This window comes from Myxine glutinosa, chromosome 9 (genome assembly GCF_964187855.1).
Source record: "Myxine glutinosa chromosome 9, kmMyxGlut1.1, whole genome shotgun sequence".
Taxonomy (NCBI): Eukaryota; Metazoa; Chordata; class Myxini; order Myxiniformes; family Myxinidae; genus Myxine; species Myxine glutinosa.
The window spans coordinates 118,899,219-118,911,925 of record NC_136269.1 but is presented as its reverse complement, the minus strand read 5'-3'; the positions used below and the strand labels follow the sequence as shown (position 1 = coordinate 118,911,925).

The window sequence follows — 12,707 nt, the reverse complement described above, 5'->3', positions numbered from 1 at the left end:
GATGAAAGTGACTGGTTGAGAAGAGTGATGGAAATGAATGTAGAAGGAAGTAGAGGACGGGGAAGACCGAGAAAGACTTGGCTAAGGATGGTCGAAGAAGAAATGCGGGCAAGGGGGTTAACAAGGAGAGATGCAGAAAATAGGGCAAAATGGAGAAGATTGTCATGGGGACCGCAAGGCCAACCCCCGCTCTTGCAGGGAAAATGGCCTTAAAATGCCTGTTGTTGTTGTGCGTATATATATATATATATATATATATATGTATATATATATATATATATATATATAAATAAATATATATATATATATATATATATATATACAGTCACGTGAAAAAGTAAGTACACCCCATGTAAAGTTTTGACTTTTTCAACATATTTCAACATACAGCTATTTGATCTTCATTTCAACAACATTGAAAGATAAAGGTGATATAATATAACAAATATCATGAAACATTTACATTTTGTCGTCCATTGTATAATTTAAATAAGCATTCATGCATATTTCGCATGTGGAAAAAGTAAGTACACCCTTGGCTCTAATAGGTGGTATTGCCCCCTTTGGCAGAAACAACCTCAAGTCGGCGTTTCTTTTAGCTGTCTACCAGTCTCTGACATCGACTGGGAGAAATTTTTACCCACTCCTCCATGCAGAATTCTTTCAGCTGTGCGATGTTTGAGGGGTTTCTTGCATGCACAGCTCATTTCAAATCCCCCACAACATCTCGATGGGATTTAGATCCGGGCTTTGACTTGGCCATTCCAGAACCCTCCATTTCTTTCTTTTCAGCCATTCCTTGGTGGATTTACTGGTATGTTTAGAGTCATCGTCATGTTGCAAGGTCCACCTTCGGTTGAGCTTCAACTTTCCGACAGATGGCCTCACATTATCCTCAAGCACCCTCTGGTACAATGAATAATTCATTGTGGATTCTATGATGGTGAGCTGCCTAGGCCCTGATGCAGCAAAGCTGCCCCAAAACATAATATTGCCACCACCATGCTTTGCAGTTGGTATCAGGTTCTTGTGGTCAAATGCTGTCTTTGGTTTTGGCCAAACATGTCTTCTGGTACTGTGGCCAAATAGCTCTACCTTTGACTCATCTGTCCAGAGCACATTGTTCCAGAAGTGCTGGTCTTTGCCTAGGTGTTCATTGGCAAACTTTAGTCTTGCCCTGATGATCTTTCTGGACAGCAAAGGTTTCCTCCTGACACACCTCCCGTGCAGATCAAATTTGTGCAGCCTCTTTCTTATGGTTGACTCGTGCACTTTGACATCAACAGTGGCCAGAGCTACCTGTCGGTCCTGTGATGACATTCTGGGGTTCTTAGAGACTTCTTTCAGCATCTTGCGGTCTGCTCTCGGGCTGAACTTGCTGGGGCGGCCTGGCCTGAACAAGTTGGCAGTTGTTTGGTATCTTCTCCACTTGTAGATGATCTTCCGGACAGTCGAATGATTGATTTCAAATTGTTTGGAGACCTTTTTAAATCCCTTCCCAGACTCGTAGGCATTTATAACCTTCTTTCTGAAGGCCTCAGAGAGCTCTTTTGATCTAGGCATGGAGACGCCGCACACTTCAACAACAAAGAGCAAACCAAACTAAATGTCTGAGGTTTAAATAAGACAGGTTCCTTCCTCCAAGATCCCCTCTAACGATGTTCTAATCATTTGCACCTGAGCTGGTGCACCTGATTCTAATTTTATGTATTTGAAGTAGTGATAAATGTCGGGGCGTACTTACTTTTTCCGCATGCAAAATTTGCATTTATGTTTATTTAAATTATACAATGGACTACAAAATGTAAATTCTTCATTATATTTGTTATATTATATCACCTTTATCTATCAATATTGTCGAAATGAAGATCAAATAGCTGTATGTTGAAATATATTGAAAAAGTCAAAACTTTACATGGGGTGTACTTACTTTTTCACGTGACTGTACGCACGCACACACACACACACACACACACACACACACACACACACACACACACACACACACACACACACACACACACACACACACACACACACACACACACACACACACACAACTAAAAAGTATGCGGACACCCATTCTAATTAGTGGATTCGGCTATTTCAGCCACACACATTGCTGACAGGTATATATAATCAAGCACACAGCCATGCAATCTCCATCGACAAACATTGGCAGTGGAATGGGCCGTACTAAAGAGCTCAGTGACTTTCAACGTGGCACCGTCATAGGATGCCACCTTTCCAACAAGAAAGTTCGTCAAATTTCTGCCCTGCTAGAGCCGCCCTGGTCAACTGTAAGTGTTATTATGAAGTGGAAACGTCTCGGAGCAACAACAGCTCAGCTGCGAAGTGGAAGGCCACACAAGCTCACAGAACGGGACTGCTGAAGAGTGCTGAAGCATGTAGCACATCAAAATCGTCTGTCCTCGGTTGCAACACTCACTACTGAGTTCCAAACTGCCTCTGGAAGCAACGTCAGCACAACAACCGTTTGTTGGGAGCTTCATGAAATGGGTTTCCATGGCTGAGCAGCCACACATAAGCCTAAGATCACCATGCACAATGCCAAGGGTCGGCTGGAGTGGTGTAAAGCTCGCCACCATTGGACTCTGGAGCAGTGGAAACGCGTTCTCTGGAGTGATGAATCACACTCCACCATCTGGCAGTCCGACGGACGAATCTGGGTCTGGCGGATGCCAGGAGAACGCTACCTGCCAGAATGCATAGTGTCAACTGTAAAGTTTGGTGGAGGAGGAATAATGGTCTGGGGCTGTTTCATGGTTCGGGCTAGGCCCCTTAGTTCCAGTGAAGGGAAATCTTAACACTACACATTATAATGACATTCTCGACGATTGTGTGCTTCCATCTTTGTGGCAACAGTTTGGGGAAGGCCCTTTCCTGTTTCAGCATGACAATGCCCCCATGCACAAAGCGAAGTCCATACAGAAATGGTTTGTCAAGATCGGTGTGGAAGAACCTGACTGGACAGACGGAGGATTGAACCCACTCGGGAAGACGTTTCCACAGACGTGGACAAAAGAGAAACTAAAGAGTGAAAGTGTGGGGAAAAAGTGGACTTGGGGGTTTAATGAGCAAGGGATTGGTGGAAGAATACAGGAAGGGGTTAGTGCACGTATACTGGAGGAGCTGGGTAAGGTAGGAGGACAGTGTGCAGAGGAGGACGCGTCACATAAGTAACCCAATACATGACAAAATATTCTAGCAAGAAAATGTTTTCCCAAATAATTATTAACTGGTGTGCCGTCTCCTACCCAACCAGAATCTGAGTAAAATATGGCAGACAGACATTGTTATGGATATACTTCGGATATAAGAAGCAAAGTATGTATCTATATTATTCCGCTGGGGATTTGATCATTGTATGTCAGCTGCAAACTCAAGAGTTTTGCAGGTTTGCTGTCACACCAAAATGTCATCACTTTCAAAGTATTGCCCTGGATTTGTGTCCTTATTGTTAATTAGTTATGTTTGTGATAATGTTTGGATTCAATTTGAGATTCCTGGAATAGGCAAAACGTTTTAAATTTTTTCGTTCATTTTCCCAAGAGAAAATAGGATACACAAGTTTCGAAAACAAAATGCCTGGAAAACTACATAGGAAGTTCAAAGTCAATTTGTGTCTGTGCCACAAAAAAAAACAACAAGTACCCGTAGAACAAATCCTAAAGGTATAAAGTAGAGTTCCTTCCTGAAGATGAAGTTCAACATGACCGAACCACTCTCCAGGTAGTGAAGATTCAAATTGATGGCCGAGTGCTCATCACGAACACAGTGAATGGACACACCTGCCCCCCCCCAAAAAAAAAAATGGAAGAGGGGGGTTGAAAAGGTAAAGGAAGAAAAGGAACACCACATTAGTGTGTCACGTGGATGGGTAATGAATCCAATCTACATGCCTACCTCACCGTACGTGGTTTAAAATATCCAAGGGCAACCACACATTTTTCTGGCAATATTGACAATTTAAACAAACATTAATAGCAGAGGTGTGAACACACCTCATGTGATTATCACCACCGATTACCATTTAACCATAACAGGCCTGACCCGAAGAAGCACAGTCAACATTAGTCATGTCACATGTTTGAAATGAAAACATTTTAGAAGAAAATTAAATAAGCAAAATGAAAGGAACAGAAACACATATGCACACACAGACATAGAGAGACAGGGGGAGAAGGGAAGACAGACAAACACATACAGACAGCCAGACACATGCAGACAGACAGAGACACAGGGAGAGAGTCAGACAGACATGGAGCCAGACAGACAGACGGGGAAGGAGGGAGCCAGACAGACAGACAGGGAGCCAGACAGACAGACAGGGAGCCAGACAGACAGATAGGGAGCCAGACAGGGAGGGAGACAGACAGGGAGGGAGACAGACAGGGAGGGAGACAGACAGGGAGGGAGACAGACAGGGAGGGAGACAGACAGGGAGGGAGACAGACAGGGAGGGAGACAGACAGGGAGGGAGACAGACAGGGAGGGAGACAGACAGGGAGACAGACAGACAGGGAGGGAGACAGACAGACAGGGAGGGAGACAGACAGACAGGGAGGGAGACAGACAGACAGGGAGGGAGGGAGACAGACAGAGACAGGGAGGGAGACAGACAGACAGGGAGGGAGACAGACAGACAGACAGGGAGGGAGACAGACAGACAGACAGGGAGGGAGACAGACAGACAGACAGGGAGGGAGACAGACAGACAGACAGGGAGGGAGACAGACAGACAGGGAGGGAGACAGACAGACAGACAGGGAGGGAGACAGACACAGACAGGGAGGGAGACAGACAGACAGACAGGGAGGGAGACAGACAGACAGGGAGGGAGACAGACAGACAGGGAGGGAGACAGACAGACAGGGAGGGAGACAGACAGACAGGGAGGGAGACAGACAGACAGGGAGGGAGACAGACAGACAGGGAGGGAGACAGACAGACAGACAGGGAGACAGACAGACAGGGAGACAGACAGACAGGGAGGGAGACAGACAGACAGGGAGACAGACAGACAGGGAGGGAGACAGACAGACAGGGAGGGAGACAGACAGACAGGGAGGGAGACAGACAGACAGGGAGGGAGACAGACAGGGAGGGAGACAGACAGGGAGGGAGACAGACAGGGAGGGAGGGAATACAGACAGACATATACAGAGAGCGTGAGACAGAAAAAGAAACATGAACTTGTTAGCTCACCTGGAACGTAGTTCCGGGGAGCTTATGGGATGGCATGTCGTCAGTCTGCGAGTTCGTGAGTCCGTGTCTGTCCGTGAGTCCGTGTCTGTCCGTGAGTCCGTGAGTCCGTCAGTCAACTCTTGCATCTTCTTCTCTGAAACTGCTGATGGGATTAGGAACAAACTTGGCACATATGATACTTGGTATGTTGCAACTCAGGTTTGTTCACGGCATGAAAAAAAAAAATTGGGGCCTAAGGGGGTCTACCGGGGATTGAAGTGGGTCCAGGTTTGACCCCCCAAAATAGTTATTTGCTTTCTTCTCTGAAACTAATACACGATTTCGATGAAACTTCACCACAACCGTAATCACCCTTATGTACCAAAGTTTGTTCACGGCATCACGAATATAAATCGGGACCAAAGGGATCTACTACCCCACCCCCCCCCCCCCCCCCCAAAAATGGTATTTGCTTGCTTCTCGGAATCTACACACACAATTTCAATGAAACTCGACCATGATCTTTATCACCTATGATGTACCAAAGTTTGTCTGTGCCATCAGAACGATCGGGGTCTAAGGGAGTTTACGGAGGGGGGAAGGTGGAGGGGGTTGGGAGGGAGGATTGCTCCCCCAAAATAGGGATTTTTTTTTGTTATTTAAAGTCTTACGATTACGTTAGTACGATTCTACATGCCACCCTGTTTCCGAGCAACCACTGAAATTGGTTTAAAATACCGTGATACTGTTCAAAATACCGTCAGCCAGTGTACTACCCTGCTTTATTCTACCAGGTGAGCACCCAGGGGTATTGTCCCTTTTTTTTCATGCAGTATGTTCATTGTTCATGCAAATCTCACGGAGGAGATTGTACAGGGCGGTGTGAAAGTTGTATTACCCCCGCTAAATTAAAATCACTCGGGATGCCATGGGTAAAGCGACTTTTGGGCCACCCTGTTGCACCTCATGTGCGCCGGGCGAAGGACATGTGTGGCACGGCACGTACCATATTCGGTGAAACCCGGCCCACGGGTCTTCCATTTGGGACGCTTTATCGGGATGGGATAGTTTCTGCGTGGCATGATGAGCATCCGGATGACCTTCTCATTGCCATTGCAAATGAAATAGCCGCCCATCTCCTGCAAACAACATGACGGAGGATCCCTGAGAGTTTAGATCCGAGCTGCTCCGAGACGTCTCCAAAGTGTCATGACGGACGAGCACAAAACAAGCAAACAGCAGGTGCAAACATGGCTGCAAGTCACAGTCTCGCTCAACACATTACCTCAGCCTCCTCGTGATGCTCAATAAGCTCCTTGGGACTCATCCCTCGAAGATGGCACACCTGAGATTTCACCATTATAGGTATTTGTCCTAAGCAGTGGTTTGCAATACCTTGCGGTATTCCATTCACTGACCAGCTGATGTCCGCCTGAAGGAAAAGAAAATCCGTGCGATGACGTCACGATACACAGGTAACAACATGTCATTATTATTGTGTGTGCAGCACGTAGCTGATGGCTTGCATCATTGCTGGGAGCACGGCTGTGTTTCAAATGCAGTGCCCCCTTGTCGGTGAGAGCAGGAAGTTGTAATTGTGTATTCACGGTGCTGCTGATAGCTCGTCTCTTATTTTGGGAGGAACACCGTGGGATCTTTAACAGCCACTCGGGCACCAGCTAATGCTGGCAGACATGACGTCCAGTTTAATGTCCATCCGAGTAATGGCGTACTTAGTGATGCAACGCCTCGTCTGCGAACACCTGGACAGCTTACAGTCAGATGAAGAATCAAACCCAAACCAGACAGCCCAAAGGTGTGCACTTCTTCTGCACCATTCTATCAAACTAACTACGAGAAATAAAATAATAATGACAACTGAACCTCTCAGTATGGACGCGCACGCACACACACACACACACACACACACACACACACACACACACACACACACACACACACACACACACACACACACACACACACACACACACACACACACACACACACACACACACACACACACACACACACACACACACACACACACACACACACACACCCCATGAGGTGAGACAGACAGACATTCACAATGGGGTTAGGGGAGACAGACATACACATTCACAATGGGGTTAGGGGAGACAGACGTGCACATTCACAATGGGGTTGGGGGAGACAGACGTGCACATTCACAATGGGGTTAGGGGAGACAGACATACACATTCAGAATGGGGTTAGGGGAGACAGACGTGCACATTCACAATGGGGTTGGGGGAGACAGACGTGCACATTCACAATGGGGTTAGGGGAGACAGACATACACATTCAGAATGGGGTTAGGGGAGACAGACGTGCACATTCACAATGGGGTTAGGGGAGACAGGCGTGCACATTCACAATGGGGTTAGGGGAGACAGGCGTGCACATTCACAATGGGGTTAGGGGAGACAGGCGTGCACATTCACAATGGGGTTAGGGGAGACAGGCGTGCACATTCACAATGGGGTTAGGGGAGACAGGCGTGCACATTCACAATGGGGTTAGGGGAGACAGACGTGCACATTCACAATGGGGTTAGGGGAGACAGACGTGCACATTCACAATGTGGATAGGGGAGACAGACGTGCACATTCACAATGTGGATAGGGGAGACAGACGTGCACATTCACAATGGGGTTAGGGGAGACAGACGTGCACATTCACAATGGGGTTAGGGGAGACAGGCGTGCACATTCACAATGGGGTTAGGGGAGACAGGCGTGCACATTCACAATGGGGTTAGGGGAGACAGACGTGCACATTCACAATGGGGTTAGGGGAGACAGACATACACATTCACAATGGGGTTAGGGGAGACAGACGTGCACATTCACAATGGGGTTAGGGGAGACAGGCGTGCACATTCACAATGGGGTTAGGGGAGACAGGCGTGCACATTCACAATGGGGTTAGGGGAGACAGGCGTGCACATTCACAATGGGGTTAGGGGAGACAGACGTGCACATTCACAATGGGGTTAGGGGAGACAGACGTGCACATTCACAATGGGGTTAGGGGAGACAGACGTGCACATTCACAATGGGGTTAGGGGAGACAGACGTGCACATTCACAATGGGGTTAGGGGAGACAGACGTGCACATTCACAATGGGGTTAGGGGAGACAGACGTGCACATTCACAATGGGGTTAGGGGAGACAGACGTGCACATTCACAATGTGGATAGGGGAGACAGACGTGCACATTCACAATGGGGTTAGGGGAGACAGACGTGCACATTCACAATGGGGTTAGGGGAGACAGACGTGCACATTCACAATGGGGTTAGGGTAGACAGACGTGCACATTCACAATGGGGTTAGGGGAGACAGACATGCACATTCACAATGGGGTTAGGGGAGACAGACGTGCACATTCACAATGGGGTTAGGGGAGACAGACGTACACATTCACAATGGGGTTAGGGGAGACAGGCGTGCACATTCACAATGGGGTTAGGGGAGACAGACATACACATTCACAATGGGGTTAGGGGAGACAGACGTGCACATTCACAATGGGGTTGGGGGAGACAGACGTGCACATTCACAATGGGGTTAGGGGAGACAGACATACACATTCAGAATGGGGTTAGGGGAGACAGACGTGCACATTCACAATGGGGTTAGGGGAGACAGGCGTGCACATTCACAATGGGGTTAGGGGAGACAGGCGTGCACATTCACAATGGGGTTAGGGGAGACAGGCGTGCACATTCACAATGGGGTTAGGGGAGACAGGCGTGCACATTCACAATGGGGTTAGGGGAGACAGGCGTGCACATTCACAATGGGGTTAGGGGAGACAGGCGTGCACATTCACAATGGGGTTAGGGGAGACAGGCGTGCACATTCACAATGGGGTTAGGGGAGACAGACGTGCACATTCACAATGGGGTTAGGGGAGACAGACATACACATTCACAATGGGGTTAGGGGAGACAGACGTGCACATTCACAATGGGGTTAGGGGAGACAGGCGTGCACATTCACAATGGGGTTAAGGGAGACAGGCGTGCACATTCACAATGGGGTTAGGGGAGACAGACGTGCACATTCACAATGGGGTTAGGGGAGACAGACATACACATTCACAATGGGGTTAGGGGAGACAGACGTGCACATTCACAATGGGGTTAGGGGAGACAGGCGTGCACATTCACAATGGGGTTAGGGGAGACAGGCGTGCACATTCACAATGGGGTTAGGGGAGACAGGCGTGCACATTCACAATGGGGTTAGGGGAGACAGGCGTGCACATTCACAATGGGGTTAGGGGAGACAGACGTGCACATTCACAATGGGGTTAGGGGAGACAGACGTGCACATTCACAATGGGGTTAGGGGAGACAGACGTGCACATTCACAATGGGGTTAGGGGAGACAGACGTGCACATTCACAATGGGGTTAGGGGAGACAGACGTGCACATTCACAATGGGGTTAGGGGAGACAGACGTGCACATTCACAATGGGGTTAGGGGAGACAGACGTGCACATTCACAATGTGGATAGGGGAGACAGACGTGCACATTCACAATGGGGTTAGGGGAGACAGACGTGCACATTCACAATGGGGTTAGGGGAGACAGACGTGCACATTCACAATGGGGTTAGGGTAGACAGACGTGCACATTCACAATGGGGTTAGGGGAGACAGACATGCACATTCACAATGGGGTTAGGGGAGACAGACGTGCACATTCACAATGGGGTTAGGGGAGACAGACGTACACATTCACAATGGGGTTAGGGGAGACAGGCGTGCACATTCACAATGGGGTTAGGGGAGACAGGCGTGCACATTCACAATGGGGTTAGGGGAGACAGACGTGCACATTCACAATGGGGTTAGGGGAGACAGACATACACATTCACAATGGGGTTAGGGGAGACAGACGTGCACATTCACAATGGGGTTAGGGGAGACAGACGTGCACATTCACAATGGGGTTAGGGTAGACAGACGTGCACATTCACAATGGGGTTAGGGGAGACAGACATGCACATTCACAATGGGGTTAGGGGAGACAGACGTGCACATTCACAATGGGGTTAGGGGAGACAGACGTACACATTCACAATGGGGTTAGGGGAGACAGGCGTGCACATTCACAATGGGGTTAGGGGAGACAGACGTGCACATTCACAATGGGGTTAGGGGAGACAGACGTGCACATTCACAATGGGGTTAGGGGAGACAGGCGTGCACATTCACAATGGGGTTAGGGGAGACAGGCGTGCACATTCACAATGGGGTTAGGGGAGACAGACATACACATTCACAATGGGGTTAGGGGAGACAGACATACACATTCACAATGGGGTTAGGGGAGACAGACATACACATTCACAATGGGGTTAGGGGAGACAGACATACACATTCACAATGGGGTTAGGGGAGACAGACATACACATTCACAATGGGGTTAGGGGAGACAGACATACACATTCACAATGGGGTTAGGGGAGACAGACATACACATTCACAATGGGGTTAGGGGAGACAGACATACACATTCACAATGGGGTTAGGGGAGACAGACGTGCACATTCACAATGGGGTTAGGGGAGACAGGCGTGCACATTCACAATGGGGTTAGGGGAGACAGGCGTGCACATTCACAATGGGGTTAGGGGAGACAGGCGTGCACATTCACAATGGGGTTAGGGGAGACAGGCGTGCACATTCACAATGGGGTTAGGGGAGACAGACGTGCACATTCACAATGGGGTTAGGGGAGACAGACGTGCACATTCACAATGGGGTTAGGGGAGACAGACGTGCACATTCACAATGGGGTTAGGGGAGACAGACGTACACATTCACAATGGGGTTAGGGGAGACAGACATACACAATCACAACGGGGTTAGGGGAGACATACATACACATTCACAATAGGGTAAGTGGAGACAGACATACACATTCACAATGGGGTTGAACCCCTATTTATGTAGAGAACCCCTCCCCCCCCCCCTCTATTTATCCCCCTCCTCTGCAGTGGCCCGGTGAAGATGTTTCCTTGTTTCAGGACCAGGTGAAGGTTTTGCGTTTTTCTTCCTCTTCTTTTTCTCTGTATCCCTTTATAATATAATTAGTGGTTCTCAGTCTTGTTTTGGGCTTCGATCGACCCACCCCTTTCGTCCTCCTCCTCTTCTTCCTCCTCCTCCACAGCATTCCGCCACAATATACGCGTACGTAATAAACAGACGTGCTCCAATTATTCCGATCCGCGCAGTTGTCAGAGTCAGACCCACCATCAGTTTCCCCCGGTACGTCGTTCTCCTGCCCCGACACTCGGCCGGGAAAACCCGCATGTCGTGGCACACGGAGCCCGCGGAAACGAGCGCCGGGCTCAGGCGAGCGTCCAGAAACACCAAGGAGACGCGCTTGTCATCATGAGCGAACACCACCGGGGGGATAGCCTGCATCGCCACAGAGACACACGCGCCATGTTATTGTTAACAAAGCACGCGAGCGGGTAACACCGAGCACCGAACCGTTATCACTATCGTATCACTATCAGTATCACTATCAGGGTCCCCTCGAACCTGCGCCGCCTGCGCCATTCCCTCCAACAGAACGTAGTCGAACGAGTCGATGTGCGGTCGGACCGCGTCCTGCAGCGACCGCCGTTGCTTCGGCTTAGGTCGCCCATAATCCGCCGCGGTCAGATGTCGCAGGCTCGGCTCCCTCACGATATCCTCCGGTTGAACGGCCATTGCGTACACGTGACCACGTGGGTTTGTCGTTAACCCGGAAGTGAAAAATATTGAACACGTGTATAGCACCTGGTTCTTTGTTAATATAACTGGCGTGACGGCGCGCTCCGCGCGCCTCACCACACGTCGTTCCAGAGCGGTAGGCATCTTTGACCATTTCGGTGTCTTTTGGATCTTCATGGTGTTTTGGGTCTTCAGTGCCATTTGGGTCTTCAGGGTCTTTTGGATCCTCTGGGCCTTTAAGGGTATTTTGGGTCTTTGAGGTGTTTTGGGTCATCAGGGTCTTTTGGGTCTTCAGAGGCTTTTGGGTCTTAAGGGTCTTCGGCGTCTTTTGGGTCTGTGGGGTCTTCAGGGGCCTTTTGGGTTTTCAGGGTCTTTTGGGTATTCAGGGTATTTTTGGTCTTTGGGGTCTTTTTGGTCTTCAGGGTCTTTTTGGTCTTCGGGGTCTTTTGGGTCTTCGGGGTGTTTTGGGTCTTCGGGGTGTTTTGGGTCTTTGGGGTGTTTTGGATCTTCAGGGTGTTTTGGATCTTCGGGGTGTTTTGGGTCTTCGGGGTGTTTTGGGTCGTCGGGGTGTTTTGGGTCTTCCGGGTGTTTTGGGTCTTCCGGGTGTTTTGGGTCTTCGGGGTGTTTTGGGTCTTCGGGGTGTTTTGGGTCTTTGGGGTGTTTTGGGTCTTCGAGGTGTTTTGGGTCTTTTGGGTCTTCGGGGTGTTTTCGGTCTTCGGGGTGTTTTGGGTCTTCGT

At 49.1% G+C, this 12,707-nt stretch overlaps 1 protein-coding gene across 1 annotated transcript in view; it reads right to left on the bottom strand.

Annotated features, from left to right (window-relative positions):
* Positions 1–11,992, bottom strand: part of POLR1B (RNA polymerase I subunit B) — a 100,654-nt gene extending 88,662 nt beyond the window's left edge. Inside the window, exons 1-5 of the mRNA XM_068128407.2 lie at positions 11,797–11,992; positions 11,503–11,670; positions 6,494–6,640; positions 6,215–6,347; positions 3,676–3,812 (exon numbers count right to left, since the gene is read on the bottom strand). Of these exons, the coding sequence (XP_067984508.2) occupies positions 3,676–3,812; positions 6,215–6,347; positions 6,494–6,640; positions 11,503–11,670; positions 11,797–11,967 (756 nt within the window). The 5' untranslated portion in view covers positions 11,968–11,992. The remainder of the gene's footprint in view (positions 1–3,675; positions 3,813–6,214; positions 6,348–6,493; positions 6,641–11,502; positions 11,671–11,796) is intronic.
* Between the last annotated feature and the right edge of the window lie 715 nt (positions 11,993–12,707).